Source organism: Polyodon spathula, chromosome 4 (assembly GCF_017654505.1).
Source record: "Polyodon spathula isolate WHYD16114869_AA chromosome 4, ASM1765450v1, whole genome shotgun sequence".
In the NCBI taxonomy this organism is placed as follows: Eukaryota; Metazoa; Chordata; class Actinopteri; order Acipenseriformes; family Polyodontidae; genus Polyodon; species Polyodon spathula.
In genome coordinates this window covers 48,453,921-48,478,880 of record NC_054537.1, presented here as the reverse complement: position 1 = coordinate 48,478,880, position 24,960 = coordinate 48,453,921, and the positions used below count along the sequence as shown (strand labels likewise).

The 24,960-nt window shown below is 39.2% G+C and overlaps 1 protein-coding gene across 1 annotated transcript; it reads right to left on the bottom strand.

Moving 5' to 3' along the window:
• Positions 1-293: 293 nt before the first annotated feature.
• On the bottom strand, positions 294-19,899 carry cavin4a (caveolae associated protein 4a). The gene is made up of 2 exons (XM_041248035.1): positions 19,193-19,899; positions 294-2,340 (listed from the first exon to the last, which is right to left on the bottom strand). The coding sequence occupies exons 1-2, from the start codon at positions 19,595-19,597 to the stop codon at positions 1,648-1,650; spliced, it is 1,098 nt and encodes a 365-aa protein (XP_041103969.1). The 5' UTR covers positions 19,598-19,899; the 3' UTR covers positions 294-1,647.
• Positions 19,900-24,960: the final 5,061 nt, after the last annotated feature.

Here is a 24,960-nt window from a genome sequence, read left to right as displayed (position 1 = left end):
CAAAAAGTAATGTAGTTCTTGATATAGATAATATGTGTTAAATGTTAAAACTGCATTCCAAATTTACCTACTGTACTTGACCTGAACTACATTTTCTGGTTCTTTTATATGGAAGGACTCTAATTCTTGCTCAATTCTTGGATAACAGATTACTGTATTTGTCAATATTTAAGTATATATTATAATAGCATTTCCATTTTGTCTTTTTTCTTCAAGAATAAAGACGCAAAAAACAATGACATGGTTTATCAAAAACTACTTTGTCAGAATAGATTGTTCAACCACTTCACCACTAAAGTTTATTTTTATTTTTTATTTAGTCATAAGCAGATTTAAATACAAATACAAGTATTACAGAAAATGTCACATTAACAAGATCTGATGAAGTGGACATGAACCACACACCAGTATAAATGAACCTATTTAACAAACATGTTAAAGCACTGTGTTTTAAAGCATGCTGTTCCTGCAAATTATGAAATGTGTTGCTTTTCAAAATAAACTTTAGTTGCAAAGGAGTTTGTTCATTCACCAAGGACTTGACATAATTTACACTTAGGTGGAAAGATACAGTATTTTAATTAAATGTTTTAAATTCATGCAAAATGTCACTCTTTAGTACAGTAAGCAGGTCCTATATTAACAGGTTGAACAAAAAAGGAAAAACTACCAAATAAACTCTACTGCTATTTACCAGTACTTTTATACTTTGACATAAACTGCCCAGAAATAGCCCTGAGTGAAAAGATATGCTTGATAATATTAAAACCAGATAACTATTTGGCTACACACAATGAAAAATGTTTTTCATTTCACTTGAAAATATTTATACAAATTATCAAACATTTTATATTTTTCTTGTGTAAGTCTGCAGACTTGGATCAAACCTATTTTACTTGTTTTTCATGTAATCCAATCTAAGGTTTGTTTCTTTCCCATCAAAATACATTTAAAATACTCTAAAGAGACCAGCTGACTGAGTTCTATTGAATCCATTTAATGTGTGGTTTATTGTACCATGAAATACCTGCATCTGCCTAAATCCTTTCTAATACTCACATCTTTACACTTCACTTCCTGCTTTTCATTATAACACTTGCCACCATGCTGTAAACCTCTTAAAACCTTATTCGGCCACTGTAAGATGGCACTGCTGCACAACATTTCCCACTAGCTCGAGGCTACTGCAAAACCAACTGGAGCAACTTGGATGTCTTTGGTAAACCAACCACGCTTCTGGCAGTCTAATACTTTGACTTCATGAAACATCAAAAAAACTACCTGCCCCAACCACACTGTATCATTTATAGAGCATTTCAGAATAATCTACTGGGCGTCTGTTTGTATTTCAGATTTCTGGGGTACCACACATTTAGGTGGGTTGCTAACTGTGGTTGGCCTGCAACTATAGGATTACTTCTACCCATGACCCTTCAAGCTTACAAAATAACTAATAACCCCCCCACCCCCTCAAGAAATGAATCGAGACATAATGCCCCTGAATGTTCAATATGCAACAACAACAAAAATATTATGTAATACATTGCAAATCTGAATTTTTCTGAAATTGTACAATTCATGCAAGGTGCCTATTTCATTCCAAAGGTTGGATGCTTAGGATGGTTGCTTCAGATCCATCACATTTGCCTATACCTGCTCCCCTTTGCTATCTTCAACTGCAGCCACGATTGTTTCAGTGTAGACAGGTTTGCCATCTTCACGGTGTGGTACTGCTAGCACTGTAGAACTGCTTTCTTGCTTCACCTCTGTGATCACCTCAGTGTAGGTGACATCTGGGCTTGTCTTCCTGCTTGCTTTAGGGGGCTGTGCGGATGCCCCTGCCTCAGCGGCAGCTTGTTCTGCCAGCGCCCCCTGGGCTCCCTCCTGCCCTTCTGCTACAGTCCTCTCTTTATCTTTCTTGACAGTGAACTTAAAAGACTCCTTGGTGGGGGCTGCTTTGGTGATGGATTCCTTGAGCCTCTCCCCAGATTGCTTCATCCTTTCTCCTGACTGCTTTATCCTCTCCTTGGACTGCTGGATCTTCTCTCTGCGCTCTGGCGTCACTATCTGGGTGCTGATGCGGTTCATTTTGGTGCCCAGGTTTTGCTTGGTCTTCACCATGTTCTCTTTCGAGAAGGCCTTCTTGATACTGTCAATGCGCCTCATGCCCAATTTCTTAAGCCGAGCTCCAGTAGATGAGTCTGCCTCCTCAACCACCATGTATTCCTCATCGGAAGACAGATCTGAAGGAGGATCATTGGTTTCAGGCTCAATAGCATTCCTCACTGAGCCTCCCTTAGGAGTTTTCGTAATAGCAACAGAAGGTATCTCTGTCTCCCCCTGTGGATATACAAGACAGTACACAATGAGACCTCTTGTTTTCCATCTTAAAGCCACACAGAACACAGTGTTTTTTCTATTATGAATGTGCCACTTACTGTTACAGGCTTGACAGGTTCATTTAGTATTATATTGTTATAGTATAGTTTTGTGGATATTGTATCTATTGCTATAGTCACTACAGATGCTGAATCCCACTTTATAAACAACAACTTCAGCAGTTTCACCTTATCCAGCACTGTTCTTTTCAAACAACCATTTCTATTGACTTTGGCAGGAGAACTGTAATATAAACTGTAAATATCTGCCAATACCCAAAGTAAGTGTAAAGTCAGTATATGTATTTTACTGGTTTCACAAACTCTGAATAGCACTGTTTTTATACTACCTGATGTTAGCTTGGGTTCATTGGGATTCATAAAACCATCCAGTCCACATACAGTTAGGTTCACCTTTAAAAGTGAAATTCCACCATATTATTAATTTTATTGTAAGATTATCAGGCTATTTCTACGAGCTGTAAACCACCAAGTGGTTTTATAAAGATACCAAAGTGAAATGCTGAACAAACATAGTTATAGCTATAATTACTCTAAGCCTTTGCACCACATGATTGTCCCCCATGAAGTGCAGAGTAATCGGAAAACCAACATGAGCTCTTGAAACAGGTGGCTGTGTTTCTCTTATATTCCAAGATTTCATTTTGAGTGGTGACACAGTATTCATTAAGACATATAAGAGAACTCCATATTTTTGTGTGATTACTGTGTGTCGTCGTGGCAGGGTATCCCCGCCCCTGTGCTTATTCTGTGTTTTATGTGTTATGTTATTGTGTATATGTATGTATGTATGTGTTGGTGCACGCAGTGTGGGATTATTAGTATTTAAAATGTATGTATTTGGGCACAGGGGCGTAAAGTAGATCATGTGCAGACTGTGCCCGGACTTGATTGAACAATGAACAAGCAAGCGAGTCCCAGTACAGCTGCTTAAAAGCACTGACGGATCTCTGACCTGGGGTTAGTGTGTTCAGAGGCGGAACAAGCAACGTGAGTCATGAGAGAAAGACACAAATATATAGAAAACAATTGCTTCCCATGCTAGTTCTACACCAGCAAGATACTGTTTTTTTCCGTGTCTGTTTTGACTCTCTGTTTTGACCACTGTGCTATTTGTTTTGTAACAATGTTTTGTGTTTTGCTCAAACCTTGTATTTATTTATTATTAAAAACGCACAAAACGCCAATAGCTATTTTTTCAAATACAAAAACAAAGGTTATTTTGTTTAAAATTGTAACATTTGTCATCGTATCTATGTAGGTGTAAAGTAAATTCATGTTTTATTTATTTTTATCTTTAGGAGATCAATTGCACCGTTCAAATATGTTTTCTTTATATTGTTTTTTTAATATTTAATGAAATGTGCTTTTAAGAATATATATATATACACGGTTGTATGCAAAAGTTTGGGCACCCCTGGAAAAAATGTATGTTACAATGAATCTTTCAGTGAACAGAAGTTGACCTGACCTATACATGGTATAAAGTTAAACATGACACCTTTCTGCAAATTTTAATGCAGGATTACTATTTATTTGCATTTATTACAGGTTCAAAATAATAAACAAAAGTGAACATGGCGCGTGCAAAAGTTTGGGCACCCTTTTGGAAAATTTTTAATTACTTCTTTAAAAGATGATTACTAAGGCCCAGAAAGGTTGATTCACTTGTTAGGGTTTCAATTAGTCAGGTGAAGTCAATTCTAGTGTTGAACTATTACTCTGAATTAACTTCATACCTTCTAATCTGTCAGACTGTGATGGTTGTTCTGCCTGGTTTCAACAACCATGGGCTCCTCTAAGCAGATGTCTGAGGACGTGAAAATGGCTTTGGCTGAAATTGGCTTTCACAAAACAGGAGAAGGCTATAGAAAATTCTTTCAATGCTTCCAGCTAGGTAATAGATGTTCTAAATTTAATAGCTATAGACAACTCTTGATAGGTTAAGAATGATATATTTACCCTTGTGGAACTTGAAGAAAGGTTTTAATGGCAGGAATGTTTCAAAGTTTTGCAAGTTCAGTTGTAAAAAGAGTCCATTATTGTGCACATGAGTCCTGGAGTTTCATTGCAAATTGTTAGATTTCCAAGAACAATGTGTGAAGTTTTTCTTTTAAAATCCTGCATAGAAAGTCAATTGCAGTTAATCCTCTTCAAAGACATTGTCTTTTGGTTGCAGTTCAATTCAAAGTTTAGTTCCAAGGCAGATCGAAGTTCTTAAGTTGAAGAAGGTTTTCTCCAATCAGGCATCTTCTGTAGCTTCCATATATATATATATATATATATATATATATATAGATGATTCCTCAAAGAATAGGTCCAAAATAGATCTTGAATGGCTGGAAAAATTCAGGCCCAGAAATCATTCGATTTTCAGTCTTTAAAAGTGGCATGAGATGGGTGTTCTGACACACCAGCCAATCATTTGGGATTGACCCAAAATGTAACCTCGTTGGCAGTTGTCCATAGAAAAAGGTGTGTCATTGATCTTTAAAGAATTATTGCCCACGCCTTGGATAAGGCTGTCCATCAAATATCTTTTTAAAAGGTAACTTAAGAAAAGTCTCTTTTATTGATAACTCCACTATGCTCCTTCCTGTATAAAACCATCATATTCATGTTTCCCACAAAAAGATGAATAACTCCATACCTTATTATATATGGCTACTCAAAGCCTGAGTAACACAAATGATATTTGGTTATAAAGTACTATTTGTTTATTTTAAATTGTAACTTATTCTTTACAGATTTAACCATGTTTGTGCCAAATGACATTGTAAGGCACAAAACAAATATTTTCAATCCTTAATATCATACCGACTGTTATCCAAATACAATTTGACAGACAACAGTCATCACAATGTGTATAGTGTTTGGTATCATTAGTTTAAGAAATTTATGAACAAAATGCTAGTGTCAATCTTGTATTTAGAAAGTTTTAGGAAAACTATGTATACTCATCTAAACATTTTAAAGGTTTGCTGACTGGCAAAGCTAATTCAAAGACATTCTCTAACCCACTTAGAGTTACTCAAAAATTTCAATAGACATTTTAACACCTGGGCAAGAGACAGCCATTTTATCAGAGTCAGACCATTTAGAAAAACAGACACACCTTCTTGAGTTACTTGGCCTGGCATCCTTAGCTAATCAACACAATCTTGTTAATTTCTTCCTGGCCTGGCTAGCAGATCTGCAGATGGCTTCTTAGTTTCTTTTGAAGTTTGCATTTTAAGTTGGGTGAGGGGAGATGAGAGAAAGAATGCAGGGAGAACTCAGCACATACAAGAAAAATATAGAATTATATTAGAATACATCAATTTCCCTCACAGCCACAACCAAAGAAGGTACATTTGAAGAAAAAAGGGTGAAGCACTTCAATAATAGAATACCTTGCCAACTGTTAAGCACAGGGGTGGCTCTATTAAGCTTTGGGGTTGTGTGGCAGCCAGTGGAACCGGAAATATTATGCGGGTGGAAGGAAGAATGGATTTAACTAAATATCAACAAATCCTAGAAGCTAATGTCCTAAAGTCAGTCATGACACTGAAGCTGAAAAAAGGCTGGATATTTCAGCAAGACAATGATCCAACATATACCTCAAAATCAACCATGAAATATTACAATAAAGAAGGAGAAAGATTTTGGAACGGCCATCACAGTCCCCAGACTTGAATATTATTGAAAATCTTGGGGAGATCTCAAACATGCAGTGCATGCAAGGAGACCTAAGAATCTTTTTGAACTGGAAGAGTTCTACAAGGAAGAGTGGGAAAAAATTCCAAAGGCAAGAATAGAAAGACTCTTAGCTGGCTACAGGAAACTTTTGGAAGAAATTATATCTGCCAAAGGAGGTGTTACCAAGTAGGATCTATCCAAAGCCGTAAAATGGATTTCTTGGCTGCAGTTAACCCTGTTAGAAGTATCCTGCTCTGGTGTAGAGAAGGCCCAGGGAGGAGTCATCATTCAATAGAAATACAACCAGATTTTTTATGATCTGAACCTCCGTCAGCTCAGTAATAGTTTGAGCTACACTGTTCCAGAACGCAGCCACAATCGGACATTCCCAAAACGTGTAGGTATGTGCCCACTGCATTAGTCTGACAAACTGCACAGAGCGGACAAGGGGAACTTTTCATTTTAAAAAGTATGTATGGAGTAGCATATGCTTTATGGATAAATTTAAAGTGTATTGGTAAGCTAAGTTCTTGGAAGATAAAAACATATTGTTCTATACATTGTCCCAATCAGGAGAAAAGCCCAGCTTTAACATTTCACGCTCCTAAATTTTTGTAACTGGCAGAGTATTACATGCTTGTTTTAGCAAGTGTCCATAGATAGTTGAGACTGTCCGTCGTGAATAGCTGTCTGTCACCAGCCAGTCTATCAAAGGATGAGGACATACATCTGAGTCCCAAGGAACCCCATAGGCACGTAAAGCAGACCTTCGTCTTAAATATAGAAAATAAGAGATACCTGGGAGAATGTCTTCCTTGAGTTCCTGGAACGTTCAAAGGCCTTTACTGTTAAAAATGTATTTTTTACGATGATGTGTTGTTATCACAGCACAAGGCAGCACTTATTAGAGTGGTCAATGATGTGTTGTTATCATAGCACGAGACAGCACTTATTAGAGTTGTCAATGATGTACTGTTATCATAGCACTGACAGCAATTATTAGAGTGGATAATGATGTGTTGTTATCATAGCACCGAGACAGCACTTATTAGAGTGGTCAATGATGTGTTGTTATCCTCTGACACAGGCACACCTTCGGCTCTTATACTATTAGATACAAGAGCTGCATTTGACACTATTGATCATTCTGTTTTAATTGATTGCCTTGAAAATCTGGTAGGGCTATCAGATTGTTTTCTGTTTTGATTTTGATCCTATCTCTCGAACAGGTTGCAATTTGTTAAAAGGAAGCCTCTTTTTTGTTGAAAGTTACATGCCGGGTCCCACAGGGCTCAATTATTGGCCCTATTCAGTTTTCTTTGTATATGCTGCCTTTGGACAATATTATTCTTAGCTATGGGGTAATTTTTCATTGTTCACTGAAGATACACAGCTATATTTATCCCTGAAACAGACACCTTGGCTGTAAATATTTTGAGTACGTGTCTTGCTAACACACAAACGTGGATGTTTGAGAACTTTTTAATGCTCAACTCTGATAAAACAGAAGTGATGATTCTGGGATCTAAGAAGCAATAAAGTAATATGTCTGGTTTACTCTTTGGTGGCTTCTCTTATGAACTTACAGATGAAATGGGAAATGTAGGGGTGGTCTTTGACCCAAATATTTATTTTGAGACACACATCAGGAATATTACTGAAATGTATTTTTATCATCTAAGAAATATCGCCAAATTGAGAAGTGTTCAGATATTGAAAGATTGATGCTTGCTTTTGTATTTACTAGAATTGATTATGGTAATGCCCTATTATATGGTATTCATAGCCATGTTATATCTCTTCTGTAAGTTATACAAAATGCTGCAGGTATAATTTTAACTGAGACTAAGAGACGAGATCACATTACTCCTATACTAGTATCTCTGCACTGGCTTCTGGTCCAATTCAGGATACATTTTATGGCGTTGCTTTTAACTTATAAGGCATTAAATGTCCTTGCACCATCATATTTAAATGATAGTTTAATATCATATATTCCTAGACGCCCCCCAGATCACAGAATACCAGGCTGCTTACTGTGCCACAAATGAAAAAAAAAAAACACAGGTGGTAGAACATTCTGTTATGGGGCCCCAAAACTTTATAATGATCTGCCTCACTCTGTAAGAGAAGCACCAAGAGGTAGGTGTACTAAAGTGTTACGGCTGTCACAATAGTTGCAAACCAGTTGCAAACGAGTCAGAAGTCTTGCGTGAAATGTACTAAACAGGTGCAAATGTTATTTTTGACTTTTTAGGGAATGCTTTGCGGAATTGTTTTTTTTTGCAATTCAACCTTAGATGAATATGTAATTATGGGCGTCGTGCATAAATTTGCAAAAAGGGGATGGAGACAGTGCAAATCAGGTTCTCAAATTTTATAATGAGATGTACAAAAACTGCAGACAACTGCGACACTTACAATTGTATACATTTTTTTATAACTTTTGAAAGAAATTGTTGATGGTATTTCCCAGTCTGCCTTTTCTCATGCGTTGCCAGTTGTGCTCAATGAATTTTTGAGATGGACAGCGAAATACCTGTTTTTCCCTAAAAGCAGGGAGCAATAGACTGCACACATGGCTAACCCCTCCAGCTCATTCTGAGCATCTGTATAGGAATAGGAATAGGAATAGGAAACACACCTGCTTTATTAATGTGCAGGTGGTTTGTAAATGTGTACAATTTAGCACTGCATCACTGGCAAACTTAAATAAAAACGGACAGTATACATTTGGCTTATAGGCTACTCATTATTATTATTTTATAATATTTTGTTTATTTAGCAGAATCCTTTATGCAAGGAGACTTACAGAGACTATGGTGTGTGAACTATGTATCAGCTGCCGAGTCACTTACAACAACATCTCACCTGAAAGACGGAGCAAAAGGAGATTAAGTGAGTTAACTTCTCCATTTATCGTGATATTCTCTGTTCTGCTTATCCTCGCAGATTACAGGAGCTCAATCAGTATCTCTTCCTGGTTGTTGAATTGTCTGTGAGCTATGGGTGCACCTTGTTTTTTAATACCACCACACATTCTCAGCCAAAGCTGCTGCCACCCTTTCTGCCTTCAACCGTATTGTGGACTGGTCCTGCTCTGAATCAGATCTCTTCACCCATATTTTCAGTGGTATTCGTGCTAACACCTGCAGTGCGTACCCCTCTACCGCGCACTCCACCTACTTATGCCCTAAGGCAGGAGCTGGTTCCTTTCAACCCAGTCCTCGTCCCTTGCCTTCTCTTCTCAGTTCAAGACAACTTGCCCTGCTTCCATCCCTGCTTCAGCTCTGCCCACCAGATGTCAAGCCCAAGACATCTATGGCCACTCCATCAAGTTTTCAGATGGCAGGCAAATATGCAATAATTTTAATTCATCTGTCTACTTCAACCAGTCCTGCAATAAACTTCACCTGTCTGAGAGATTTCAACTCCTTTCAATGTTCTGGCTCTTGCTAATGTGCTTTAAGCGCATCCTGGTAAGTCCGTCGTCTCCTATCTAATCAATGATCTTTCAAAAGGCTTTTTCATTGGCACTTCTCAAGTTCCTTCCAAGTCTCATGTCTGTTAAAGCCTCCACTCTGCCATTTCACAGCCACAAGTCATCAGTTACCTTATCCAGGCCAAAGTCAACAAAGTCTTCATGCTCGGTCCCTTTTCACACCCTCCCTTCACTACTTATCGAATAAATCCCATAGGCAACACTACCCGCTAGTATTCTGGAAAGAAATGCCTTATCATCTACGTATTTGCTCCTCGGGACAGTTACAGTTGCAACATTAACTCCCTCATTTCAAGCTGTCTGACGCCATTAATTCCATCAAAATTGTAGGTCATGGAGCCTGGCTTGCCAAAACCGACATCTCTGATGTTTTTAAGGTTATACGTATTCACCCTTCTCTCCATCACCTTCTCGGAGTCTGCTAGGCAGACAAGTTCTATTTTTCCACCCAGCTCACTTTCAATTGCCACAGTAGCCAAGAAATATTTGATTCCGTGTCAGAAGCCCTCTGCTGGATTTTGCTCAACACCTATTGTGTTCCCTTCCTCCTCCATCTGATGGTTGACTTTCTCTTCATTCCCCCCCTTCAGATCCCCCAGCCCAGACAATTAATCAGCTTAAGGCCCTCTACTCCTCAGTCAAAGAGAAGAGAAAATCATTGGCCCTGTCAACTCTTTGGAATTCCTCTGCATTACCCTCGATACTGTGAAATTCGAAGCCAGCCTACCTCCTGCCAAACTTCAACATATTCTCTCACTCATCAACAATTTCCAGATCTCTTCTTCCATTAAGAAGTGCCACTTCTTGTCTCCTGTCTCTCCTCTGTCATTTCAGTTTCGCAATCTGCATCATTCCTCAGGGCAGAACATTTATCTCACATCTTCTGGCCCTCTCATCAACTGCCAAGAACCTTGATTCCCAAGTCGACATTGAACCAGAGGCCAGAAAAGATATAAAGATGTGGATCAATCTCCTTACTAACTGAAATGGTCTTTATTTTATGATGACTTCATTTCACAATCTTGTCCTCTTCACTGACAACTCATCCACTGGATTTGATGGGTTCCTGGCATCAGAACGGTTCTCCAGCACCTGCCCCCCTGAAATTCAACTCCCTCACCTTCAAAAAAAATTCACTGGTGTGGTTAGTTCATTCAGCTCTCAAGGATTGAATCTTCTATCTGCCCTTTCTCAGGAAAGTGAAGATATCTTTCCAGCAGGAAACCCTTCTAGAACCTCTCCACCCTCCTCTCCAGGGCAGTCCTCCCTCCTCGGCTTTATACATCCCATTCATTCCGTATAGGTGCAGCCACCTCCGCCGTGAGGACCAGCATCAATCATAGCCTGATCAAGAATATGGTTCACTGGTCCTCTTCTGTGGTGAATTCTAATATTCATTTATCCCCCTCTAATATATTTGCAGCCCATTTTAAAATTGCTAGTATGCCGGGAGTGGGAGCTTCCTGTCTGCCGGGGCCACCAGAGGTTTTCCCCTAATCAGCCTCACAGGGTTTTTTCCTCTCCACTGAGCGGCAGGTATAGTCACACCCTACTAAAATCACTAACCATCCCTTTGTCTCGTTTGTCGGCATGTACTGTCTGTTTGTTTCACGGTGTGGGTGATTTTGCGAGGGGCTGGTGGGTCCATTCTCTTGGGGGCTAGTGAGTCTCACTTCCCGGCCTCAGGGCTGGGCATCTGCCTCCCTTACCTTCAGGCGGTTCTCACCATGCGAGTCAGAGCGGACCCCTGGTCACACTGTCCTTTCGCAGCTCCTGCGCTTATCTTACCTCACCTTGAGGCTCTGTTCTATATTCTGCCTTTCTTTCAGGATGTGGCCACTTTCAGTGCTCGAGTCCTATACTAACCTCCATGCTTTGTTCTTATTTCAGGTCCCAGGCAGTGTGAAGTCTCAGCCAATTAAGGGATTTAATGAGTGCCCCTTTACAGAAATCTCAGATGCTGGGTACCTTCTCTCTCTCTACCTCCTTTTGTGTCCTGGTCTACCAGAACTGACTTCCTCTCAAGGGGTGGGCTCCTCGAGTCATAACCCTTGTATGTGTTTTCAGTCACTGGGTTCTTTGCCCCTGGGATGTGTCGGCATCGTTACCCTCAGTCAGCGACCACTTTGCTATCCCAGTTTCCAAGTCTGGGCCCACCATTCTGCAACTAGTCAGGGCTTCAGCCCACTCCAGTCCTTTCTAGCCGACACCCTGTCCTACTAATTGCTCCTTTCTGCTTCTTCTGCCCTATCCTCACACCCCTCACCTCACACCCAGTGCTATGGTGTTTGTATTCATGCTTATGAATGTATGCATGGAAAAGGGGCTGATAATAAAAACACTGATGACACAGAAAGAGTTTGATGTGTAATGTAGATTGAGTATAATTTAGAACTCTTAGGTTCCGTTCATATTTGTCTACAACATTACTTCACATATTCCATTCATAATTATATGCTGTTATTAAGCCAGTATAAAGGTACTTATATATGAATTTGTCTAGTTTCCTTTCCAATGCAGAGACCAAACTTTCTGCTTTAGGAAACATATGACAGCATGTTACTGTGTGACGGTTTGTGAAGAGCACATTTTCTGTATTGCTTGGAAGTAAGGAAACACGTTAAATAAAAAATGTTGAGTATTATGAAAAAAAATATATGATTTACGAACTTGAAAAATAATTAAAAAAACAGATCGACGTATTGCCTTGGAAAACAGCATTGCTGGCATGTGCCCATAGTGTTTGAAACTATTTGTGTGATGTCTGAGACAGGTTTCTAGTGAGTACGGATAGTACTGCTTTACTGGAGATGAAATGGGACCTGTGTTCGTGGTATTTAATTTAGAAATGTAAATTGCATTAATCAATAATGTAGTTTTTAACAATCTTTCTGCTTTACTTCTTCATACAGACACTGTAGAAACAGATTTGTAGAAGTGTGCTTCAAAATATGTAATTTGTTTTTGCTGAGCGCCCCAAAATGTATTTGTGTGCAGACTTTAGAATAAACAGCAAATGGTTAAGTTTTGATAGGACAGTTTGTGTAATATAAATAAATAAATAAATAAATAAAAAGGACAACCCTTAAAGACTAATAAATGTAATCTAATTCACTTCATAATATTTAAAACAATTGTTCATAGAAATAGATTTAGCTTTAAAAAGAGTTGTGGTTTGACCATTCTTGAAAATGTGGAATGCCTCTTGGTTGCATGTATGATACAGTTTTTGTCAAGTAAACATCCAATCTACTGTTTTTTTTTTTTTCCTCAATCATTTTCACCTGTTTCTTTCATGATATTGTGTGTACGTGTGTGTGACATTCTCCCTGTGTGTGTACTGGGTTAGGGTGAAAAAAAAAAACCCCTCCGCCCCCCAAGCCCGTCTGTCTGCCATCCCTTTTTCTCCCCTCTTCCAGAATCCTGGATTCACCACTGGGAAGACAGCAAAGGAAATAAGGTTCTATTGACAACATGTGCAAGTACTGTCTAGCTACTATACATATTATGATAGAAAAAAGCAAAAGTATCTAAAAAAAGAAAGCCCTGAAAAATAAGCACCAAAAAATGTAATAAATAAAAACTGAAAAATAGAAGCCCTACTTCTAATATATCAAGACACTATTCCGTACTGTACATTGTGCTTTAGCATATTATTTGAATCTATTGGGCAATTACATTTGTTTAAATTAAAAAATAATTTTGAATACTTTTTAAAACGTATTTTCTGTTGGATATGCAATGGAATTATTATTGAATTAATAAAAAGGTAAACTGAATCAATTAGTTATAATACATTTTAAAACTATTGTTAATGTAAGCTGCTCAATTTAAAATGTAATAAAATGATTTATGATTAATCCATAAACTCACAATTTAACTAAAACCCAATTTTGTATCTACTGTCAAAGTAAGTTCCAGAATCAGAGAAGTGCATCTAGTCTGCTGTACAACCTACGTGTTAAACCTGCTTTTCTGAAAGAAGACATCCACTTAGTAGTAAAAATAACAGTTTATTGGTTGTAAAAGATATGCCTGATGGCACATGAACAATTTGCCTGACATGAACATGATAACCGACAGATACATAATACATTCACGTTACAATGGCCCATGGCCTTATTGATTAGAGCTCGATAGCCACCCCTATGCTGGCTGAGCTGAAATGAAATCAATACAGTGATTAAGAATGGCTCGGCCAGCAGGCAGGACAAGTGGCACTTGGGCCACTTTAACCCTAGACAAGGCACGCTGCAGGGTGGAGGCAGGGAAGAGAAGGGGTTTGTGGACAGAGAGACCTATTTAACTGATCAAACTGGTAAAATAGGAGATTGATTGGTGGAGTCTCCTTTCAGAAAGACATCAAGTTTCCAATTACTTTTCAAAATACACTTTCTAGTAGTTTTTTCTGCTACAGACAACAGCAATACAACAACAAATGAAACCTGTCAGTTTCGACAAAGTATTCTTTTAGAAATTAAGGATTGCTGCAAACCCATGAATCAAGCTAAGTACGATACTATAACCAATGTTGTTTGATAGGTACTGACTGCAGACCATTGAGGTAACATTGTAACATTGGTTTATTTTCAATAACCACATTTATTTTTTAAACAATAATATTTACAATTATGGAGGATATACCTGTTACTCAGTGAAAGTTTTGTTTTATTTAGGCAATTTCAAGTTAGAAAAGAGAATACTATTATTATTATTATTATTATTATTATTATTATTATTATTATTATTATTATTATTATTATTATATAAATGGCAGTGAAGAACATAATTTCCCTTTGAAGGACAAAATGTAAACAAAAAATTGTTGAAGTAATTTAATTGTGTTTTTTACTGTGAGTCTGTATGTGTGGCCTTCTGGCCAGAGGCAGCAGTGGGCTTGCCCACTCCTACAATGCAGATCGGTGACAATAGTAATATTAAATAATTAAATAATTAGTAATATTATTTATTCTCTCTTTTCTACCTTAACTCTAGCTGGAGTTTTATTAGTCTTGTGAATTTAAATATTGTTTGTGGTTGTAGCTGCTGTATATTTCTTTCACCCTGCTTTATTCCTGCTTAAGCAGTTGCAGCGGTCTGGGCTCTCTGGTGCTTAACTTTCAAAACAGTTTACAGTGTAAAACCAATTTTCTTAATCATTTGCATCAATTTACAATACTTTTTGTTGTTATTATTTATTTATTTATTTATTTATTGTTTATTTCTGTCTGGTTATTTTCGCCACTGCTCTGTCAGAACCCACATATAACCTGGGATTAGATTATTTTTCAATAGGCCTACTGGGACATGGTCAAATACGTCATATGTTCTGGACCCTGCACTTAATCATCACCTAATCATCACCGCCTAGGGCCCTGCACAACCTAAGGCACATCGTGCCATACAGTGTTATCACCCAAGCTCATACTATACTATACAGTCTTATTGCAATGATGCCTGGGTTCCATTCATGCACGATCTGCATGAAGTGCATCCCATCAGAGGGTAATCATGATCAATGCACGTGGTGTCTTGGGGCTGAGCATGCTCAACAGGCATTCCAGGATCGCTCCTTTTGTGAGGCCTGTGCAGTGCTGACATTCAGTCAAGCTCAGGCACAATCACTTTGCAGAACATGCTCCCTAGACCACCTCTCACAAGGCCATGCCCCCTCACCACAGTGCGTGGCACCGCCACTAGTGGATCACTCTCCAGTTGCCAAATGACAGCACAGAGCCAGAAGCCCCTTGTGGTCTTCTACGTTTGCCTCATCCTCTTTGTCCTCCCCACCGAGGTGTAAGAAAGCTCGCTGCCACCATTCCCCCGGTTACCTGGTCATTAAGACATCTCAGCACAGAACCAGATGTGACAGGCGCTGGCTGAGATGTGCCCGGTGCAACACGCCCCTGCTCTCCCTACGGTGCAAGTGGCTGTTGCACGAAGACTCCATATCCCTTGCTGCCTCAGGGAATCCAAAGGAGTTACAGGAACCTCAGCTGGAGGAGCTGGAGGAGGACAAGATGCCTCTCACCTTCTCCTTGACAGGCCCTCAGCTCCCTGTAGAAGGACCTCAATGCCCCCTACTGCCCATTTTCTACCTCAGACAGCTCAATCTGTTCTTAAGGTGCAAGAAGTTCAAGATACTGACAATGAAACAGCTCTTCTGTCTATCAGACTGGGTGACTTTCATTTCCCAATAAGACCTGGCCACAGGAAATATCTGCAATTCTCTTTTCAAGGGACCACTTATGACTTCTGTGTTCTACCGTTCAACCTTTCTCAAGCCCCTTGCACCTTTTCGAAGTGCATGGAGACTTCATGGCATCAGAATGGTCAACTACCTGGACGACTGGCTCATATGTGCCAAGTCTCCAGTGCAGGCAGTAGCGTATACGGAACTGGTGACAGTTCACCTGAACAGGCTTGGCCTAATGGTGAACTTGTAAACAATTCAGCTGATACCTTCCCAGAATACCATCTACCTGGGAACCTGCTTGAACTCATGCAGCATGATCGCCACTCTTTCTGAGGACAGAACCAGAGGCTCCACATGTACCTGAGGCTGTTGCAGCCCGGCGTGTCACGGGAGGTCATCACCTTCCAGTGGTTCAATCGCGGGAGAACCATCCCCTCTTGCAACCACATCTCCACCTGTCGGTGTCCCAACACTGTGTGGAGGTCCTCTCGTGGTGGAAACAGTCAGCTCACCTGTGTCTAGGTGTGGCATTGGGCATTATCACCAGACAAGTGGTGATCACCATGGATGCCTCTGGCTCAGGCTGGGGTGCCGTGCGGAACGGACAAAGAGCGTGTGTGGCAGCCCCCTTAGGTGGGGCTACACATAAATATCCTGGCAGTTTTTCTTCCAGGAGGTGCAGAGGAGACATGTGTTGATCAAGACCGACAACACAACCGTGGTGGCTTAGATCAACCGCCAGGGCAGCCTGCGCTCGCCCTGTCTCCATCAGGTAGCCCACAAAATCTTGTGGGCTCACAAGCACCTGCTCTCCCTGACAGCGAGTCATCCGCCAGGAGCAGAAAACCAGGACCTCTTTGATGAGAGTAAGTCCCCCTCGACTCTGAAGGTTTACTTGGTAGCCAACTCGGCTTGCCATGTTAAAATTCACAAAACCACCCTTTGAACCTCTGCATTCTGCAGAACCAAAATACCTGTCTTTGAAGGCAGCATTTTTACTTGCCATCACCTCTGCTAGATGAGTGAGTGAGATACAGGCTTTTTCAATGGCAAAAGCTTGTTTATTCTTTATGGAATCTAAGACATGCCAAATGCCTATTGGCTTTCCACTTTCTTTCAGTCGGTAGAACTTTTCATCCTCCACCATTCCAGTCATACAAGGAGTGTCGGCTCCATATTCTTTGTCCAGATAGGGCATTAGCGTATTACATTGATAGGACAAAAAGTTGGCTGCAAGATGAACAGCTGTTTATATGCTTGAAGCTAAGAACCAAGGTCAAGCCCTGTCAAAACAGAGGCTGTCCAATTGGATCATGAAAACAGTCAAGATTGCTTACGAGCAAGCCAACTTGCCCCCTCCAGAGAAGGTCATAGGTCATTATACCAGGGGCCTTGCTACCTCTTGGGTGTTGTTTCATGGTGCACTGGTCTCTGACATTTGAGATGCAGCGGTATGGGCCACTCTTCACACCTTCACAAGGTTGTACATTCTATGCAGTAGGCTGAAGAAAATGTATGGCACAGAGTGCCATCCTGCACGCACTTTTGGCAGAGGTGAATTGGGTATTATAGATTAACCCATTGTGTAATGGATACATTTCTGTTTCAATGAACCAGGGTTATGATAACCCGACATTTATGAGAAAAGGAAACATAATTGTAAATTTAACAACAATGCTGGTTTGTAAATAAATAATAATAAATAATAATAATAATAATAATAATAATAATAATAATAATAATATAATAATAATAGCATCAGTAATAAAACAAACTTAAATTACTATAATTACGTCATTAACATAGTTAATTTATCACTAGTTTGTGATTCTAATTGACTCTAAACTCAAAATAATTTGCGATTTACTTAAAAATAATTTTTAAAGTCCTAAAAGGTCCCTAATATATATATATATATATATATTAATTAAACTATGTAAATATTCTCATATTTTGTTTATTTCTTATCATATTATTGAAATATATGTAATTGTTCAAAAATATATGGTTAAATATCAAACATGTATCAAGTGTTTTCAGTTAGCCTTAGACTTTACTATGGAAGGCAAGGACAATTTTCTAATATTGACAAATGTATGTTGAACTAACCTTGGGTTTTGTAAAATCCTTTAAATATGTATCTGATATAGTTAATTCCAAGAAATTAAGTGAAATGTTGAAGCATCTGATTTGTCACCATTATTTTATTTAGAATCAACTGAATGTTTGGGAAGCCTGTATTACAAGCAATGTAAAGGGGACTTTTTATGGCTCAAAAGCACCTCCTTCTTTGGCATGAACACAACTCTGGATCAGCCCCTTTTGGCTTCCGAAAGGGTGGGGACTTTTACCTGAAATCAAACCCTTGTGGCTCCCAACTAAAACTTCTTAAAAAGGATACTGGTGATTGGCAGGGTCAATGTGACAGATTGATGGCGGTCTGCCACATATTACTTTCATAAGGGTAGCACATAACCTTTGCTGGACAGCAGTTAATCTTATACTCCCCTGTCTGCAAAGCATGCCACGTGCTAATAATAGCCAGAACCATCATGAGTTTCGCAGCTGTTTCTCTTTGAAGGCTTGAATCTACAGGGTAAGCTTTTTACCTTTTAAAAGGAAAAGGTGCCTGATATGAAGCTTTCAGTGAAACAGCCTTTTCCCTCTCCATCAAAGATCCCCCACCACCCCAGCCTACACAGATACTAAGCTTCTCAAATTTGCTCCATTACCTGCCACTTTTAGCTTCAGATCTCCTGTCTTTTTATAGTTTACCTAGTGGATATTAATAGTACTTGGCCAAGAACCTTAGTTTTCTTTTGTATTATTCCAGTCACTCGTTCATGTAGGTCCACCACCTTCCTATTCCAGCCCAGCACCTCAACTACAACCCAGACATCTCAAAGTGGTTGGTGGAGGAGCGCCAACCAGCTAGCTCCATCTTCTGTCCCTCATCTTCTGTATAAATTTAGGAACTATGGTGTTTTTAGGTGGGGCTTTTAAATAGTTGTCAGGGGCTATAAAGCTGGTGATATTAAAATATGGCTTTTTTAAGGAGAAGGTAAAAGACCAAGAGAAAGGTATATACAGCTATGTTTAGTATCTCCTTATTAAATTAACATGTTTTGCTTCATAAAGTCAAATGAAACCTTTTGAATAATGTTATGTTAACTTTTTGAATTACATACCACCTAAAGTTGTATATACATAATAAAAAACAGACCAAAATTGAAAAATTTGGCATTTCGAAATCTAACATGAAATACTGTACTACTATTATGGCTTCCAGTAGACTTTTGTGATATTATTTTGCAGTTTATTTGATAACATGATTTTAAATAAAATGTCGAAATTATGTTTATCTTTAACAAAACATTTCTCCATAGCTGTGTATAGAGAGGGAGATAAAGAACTCACTTGGTAGATGACTACCCGAAACTTGTTCCTTGTCAGTAGCTCCTCCTGCGTGGCTTCCACCTTCTTGACGCGGGCATTCTGCTTCTCCACACGCTGCCGAACATCCTTAACGTTAGAGCTCACCTTGCGGGTCTTCTCCAGCAGTTTATCCACTGTGGTTCCGGTGGTGGAGTGATCCTTTGCCAGCTTGAGTATGTCGATCTGAATGGTCTTCATGGAGTTCTCCAGATCCAGCTGCCGCTCCTCCATACGCTGCTGACACGCCTGCACATTGTCGATGATCCCAGCCACCCGCTCCAGCAGAGCCAGGATAGTCAAGGCGCTGATCGGGGCACCTGCCTCATCCTCCCCAGCTCCTGTCACCTGCAGCTTGTCTGCTACAGTCTGAAATTCGTGCTGATCCATTATCGTACTGTTGAAAACTCCTTTCTGTGGAAAATGTTGCAGATGGTGTTGGTTTTAGTTTAAATGCTTGTAGGGTAAGGAGGGCTGTATCTCCAAGGATGTCTTGCTCATATCTCAAGGGGTACAATCCTGGAACATGAGCCTTGCAGCGCAGCAGCAGAGACAAAAGCAGAAGGGCTCTTCTACAACTGTAGTCTGTCCTAGTCCACAGCTCAAAAACAGTGAGACTCCACCTACCCTCTTGCGGGTTGCTCAAACATTCAGGATCAGAGAGTAGCCACACAGAGCAGGAGAGAGACCCACACATGCACTCCATAGTTATAAATACTTTCTGTAATGTGACACACTTACATTTTTGGAAGATGCATGACTGTGATAATGGAAATCCCCCTTCGCTACACCCAATCCCTTCATTCATATCATATATATATATATATATATATATATATATATATATATATATATATATATATATATATATATATATATATTATATATATATGGCTAATAACAATATTTTTAACTTGTTTATGATACAACTACAGTTTACTATTTATATTACAACTTTGACAACATTGAAGGATCATCTGTCCAAAGTGGTCATGTTAATGAACTTCGGCATACTAATATTTCTCATTTTAAATTCCCAGTGTACTGTATAAAGACCACACCTGTCATAAAGACAGTTTCTTGAGGATCCTGTGTATGGCACAATATTTTTAATTGGCAAGTGTTGTGGTACAAGACCCAAAGAAAAACAATATTTTGGTTGTCACAACAGGGCAATTTGTACTTGTGAGTCCCAAGGGTGTTTATTTCAGGATTGAGGTACATTGGTGGAGCCTAGGAAATATCAATTAAACCATCTGACAATGTGTCTCACCTTAAATTAGTGTACATAAACAACACTGTTCAAGCAATAAACGTGTATGATTTGTTTTTATATTGTTATAACTTGCCTTCAATATGGGTGTTCAGAGTAACTGACCAGATTGGCTATATTGTTTTAGCATAAGAGTTCCTCCACAAAAACTGTGAAAATTACAAAGATGCTGAGAACACAACATTTTTTGTTTAGGTTCCAGTTCAATTCTGTATTTGTTCACGCAAACCCTTTATTTATACAAGAGCAGATTTACATATATTAATTAAACTGTATTAGTCTCTACACATTTAAATAGCAAGTATCCAGTAATGGCCTTGATTAGTTTAAAGGGGTATCTAAGAAATTCAAACAATTGTTTGAAAGGTAAAAATGTGGCTCACATGTGGGAGAGTTACAGCAAGAATGTTGCAGGTGTGCTTTAATACGCTCTTCAGCTGGTCAGTTACACACTTGTCCTAGTTTTTATAGAACCTCAAAAGGTCAGGAGCTAGAGTCACCTAGTGACATAAGCAAAATGATATTGCATTGCAACAAGTGTGTAAGTGTCAGACACATCAGAGGTGGGGGTTGGAAGAGCACTCCCTGACTGAAGCCAGCAGCTGAAGTCAGTGCTCCCTGTTTGTTCCAAATCCCTCCACCAGAAAGCAAAATTTTACCAGTCTGGAATAAATTACATTTTGCTATATCTAGAGAGGGAGTTTGATGATAAGAACATAAGAAGAACTTAAAAAGTTTACAAATAAGAGGAGGCCATCTTGCTCATTTGGTTGTTAGTAGCTATTGATCTCAAAATCTCATCAAGCAGCTTCTTGAAGGATCCCAGGGTGTCAGCTTCAACAACATTACCAGGGAGTTGGTTTTATTGGTTTTATTATTAAACTCTTAAACTTTTATTTACAACAAAATTGCTTCTGTGCATAATGTTTTGACCTTGGTATATCTGTTACATATTTACCAATATAACCCTTGAGAAATGTGCAAGGAAACTTGACTATTACTCGTTCAGCAAAGGGTTGTTTGTGGATTCTTATTCAAGGTGTCTACGACTGAATGTGTTACCTGCTGAATACCCTACAAAGGAGTAGACAGAAAACTGTAGATTCTGAATGCTCTTTTCTGTAAAGATGGGAGGGTTGTTAATACCTATTTTCAATGTGGTTGGATTTTTTTAAATACATCTTTTCATAGTTGATAGTGTTTTGAGCAACACTTTGTTGTAATAATCAGCAAATATGCATGTTTCGTTTCTTCATCATTAGGAATTGGAACTGTTTCATTGTAACAGTTTATTTCATGCCAATATGGCTTTTCCAATATCTGTCGGAATTACTGGCAATCGCACTATTTGTCAGACTTCTTTATTAACACGTTTCATTGAACAGCTAATTCATGGGTCAGGAGCAAGGGCTGTGTAGAGGAAGAACCTTCGGAATTGAGAATAGAAGTGCTTTGTGAGTACATGGTTTTCCGCTAGGCTTGAGGAAAGCAGCCCTCACGGAGGTGAGACTGAACCAATTGGCCTCCAAGGCTGGAAAGTAACTAATACCTAGAGGTGAGAGAATGGGAAAATGAAAGAGTTATGATAGGTTGGGTCGGGTGTTCTCGCGGGCTTGCATAGAACCTTCCTGGCAGGGGACAAGGTCAGTGCGGCTAGGTCTAAAGAATTTGAAGTACAAGTTTTGCTTTTGTGGCTGAGGAAAAAAGTTACAAAAAATAGATGTCTACGATTATTTATTTCAGCAATTATTTTGCAAAACTCAAAAAAAGTTAATTCAAAAGTATTCATACCCTTTGATGCTATGATAGTATTGTCTACAAGTTTCAACATGATAATGCAGAACCTAATTCTAGAAAAAGTCTAGAAAATGCTGGATTGTAGTTGAACATTCTTAGAGAGTATAAAATTGTTAGGCATAGGATGATTGCTGTCATTACCAATAAAGCAGTATGGGAAAAGTAAAGAGCTGGAGAAGGATACAAGAATATTTCCAAGCATTCGATTATCCCAATATCAACTACTGTTTCTATTATCAAGAAGCACAAGTCTCATGGTACTGTGGAACAAGGATGCATTTGGTAGTGAAGTCAGACCAGGAAATGAATCCACAACACAGTAGCAGACTGGGGTACAACTGCACTTCTGGCATCCAGTAAAGGTGCTCAGTGTGGATGTGCCCTATGGCCTGGAGATCGCAAGTTCAAATCCATGTCTCTGTCGACCGTGATCGGGAGTTCATAGGGGATGGTGCACAATTGGCCTAGTGACGCCTGGGCCTGTAAGCTGCCCAGAGCTGTGTTGTCCTCCGAAACTGTAGCTCTGGGTGGCTGCATGGTGTAAAGTGTGTAAAGATGCAGGCAGTTGACAGCACACGCCTCCTCATATAACAGTGTTCAGTTTAACCACTATAGCTTTGAATAAAAAAAAGTTTGTTTGAAAACCTGTGCACATATTATTTGTAACTCAACATAATGTGACATTATTGGTAGGGGGGAATACTTCAGCAAACTGCTGTGTATCTATCTACATATATATATATATATATATATATATATATATATATATATATATATATATATATATATATATATATATATATAGAGAGAGAGAGAGAGAGAGAGAGAGAGAGAGAGAGAGAGAGAGAGAGAGAGAGAGAGAGAGAGAGAGAGAGAGAGAGAGAGAGGGATGTGTTCACTTTTACGTAGGATGACTGACGTGCAAGTGGTGCTTTGAAAGAGCAGGCTTGAGACCAGATGTCAATGAATGGGGTTTTAATAAAAAGCAAATTCTAAAATAAACAATACACATCAAACTTGCCTGAATGTAGGGCTCTTCGGCTGTGGCACAGTCACAGTATACTAATGTGTTTTAAAGTTAAAGTCACTCAAATCATAAACACAACTAAAAATGAATTACATAATAAAATAACTGTAATCCTTTAAGCACAACAGGTCCTGTTGGCTTCCAAACTAGAAGCTGTAACCAATTCCGTTTGGTTACAAAACAGGCAAGTGTAAAACTTAATTTTATTTGACCACTGGTTGTTAAATAACTTTATTTTAATCATTTTTCTTTTCCCTTTTCCAGGTTTCTGTGTTTTCTCCACTAGAGAGCGCTGGCGATACAGGCAAGTATGCTGCCCCTTGAGGACAGCTGATGAACTGCGGCTTGTAAACTGCGGCTTGTGCACTGAGGCGCCCCTGTGGAAATGGATCAAACTGTGGGTCATAGTTGATTACTTCACAAAGTGGGTTGAGCTGTTTCCATTGCGGGACAGTAAAACCGCCAAGATTGTAAACATTTTGACACAGGAAATCTTCACCAGATGGGGAACTCCGCAACACATTCTATCAGACTGTGGACCACAGTTCACAAGCCAGCTACTAGCAGAGGTGTGCAAAACCTGGAGAATAGCAAGCCCAATGCTAAATAATGTGGGTGGACAAACTCACACACCTGTCCTTTTAAGTAGGGTCTGTAGCCTGGCCAGGTTAAACTTCAATCCCCCATAGTTCCTTGCAAACCTCATCCTCTCTCCCCATTGGCTCATTCCAATCTCCACTCCTCCAATCACTCATAAGAAGCCAGCACCTGTACAAAGGCTGGCTAGTTAGAGCTGAATGGAGACTCCTTTTACCAAAAGGTAGGAAAACCTTTATCAAATAACAGCATTTTCAAACTTAATCTCAGTATACTTCAAATATCTAGATTAAACTGGTGTATCCTTTCTGATTTTTTCACTTTGTCTAAACTATTTTCTTTTGTTCACTGTTGCTTGTTTAAGTTTAGCTGTAGATTCAAGGTCTGTTTACTGTCTTTGTGTGTGGAAGTCTATGATTGTTTTCTAATAAACTGTTACACCATTTAACACACCACAACAGGACCAGCTTACCATTTTCAACGATCTAAATTTTTTCCTCAACCTTCTACTGTACATTCAACATCCTTGCTTTGTTTACTGGACTCATTTCGGGACTTCATCATTCAGTGAGATTATTTCTTTTTAGGTTTGTTGGATTTTTCAACTTTCATTTGCTGCTTTGCTGTTATTGTTTTGATTTATTTGAGACGTGTTCTGGCAGAGGCGAGGTGGTAGCTTGTCCTCTACCAGGAATAATTAATAAACTCATGCAGTATGTGGCCGAGGGCTAATAGAATAATTACTAACTAGTTAAACCCCTCGGACAAGGTATATAAACCTGTAGCTCTCTGCACTCGGGGTGGGGTGTACAGAGGATAGTACAAGAGCGAAAGCGAGGACGAAAAACAAACCTGAAATACAAACAATCTAGGAACAGTGATTTGCCCAGCCTGACCTGGAGTTATTATTTTCTTTTAGTGTTTTTGTTTGTTTAAATATTTTATGTATTATTGTTTTTAAATAAACGGTGCTGCAGCGCGTTTTCCACTAGAGTACCTTGTTTGTTTTTGTTCCTGCTTCTGGCCTGACGTCACCACTCATGGCCAACCTGTCACAGA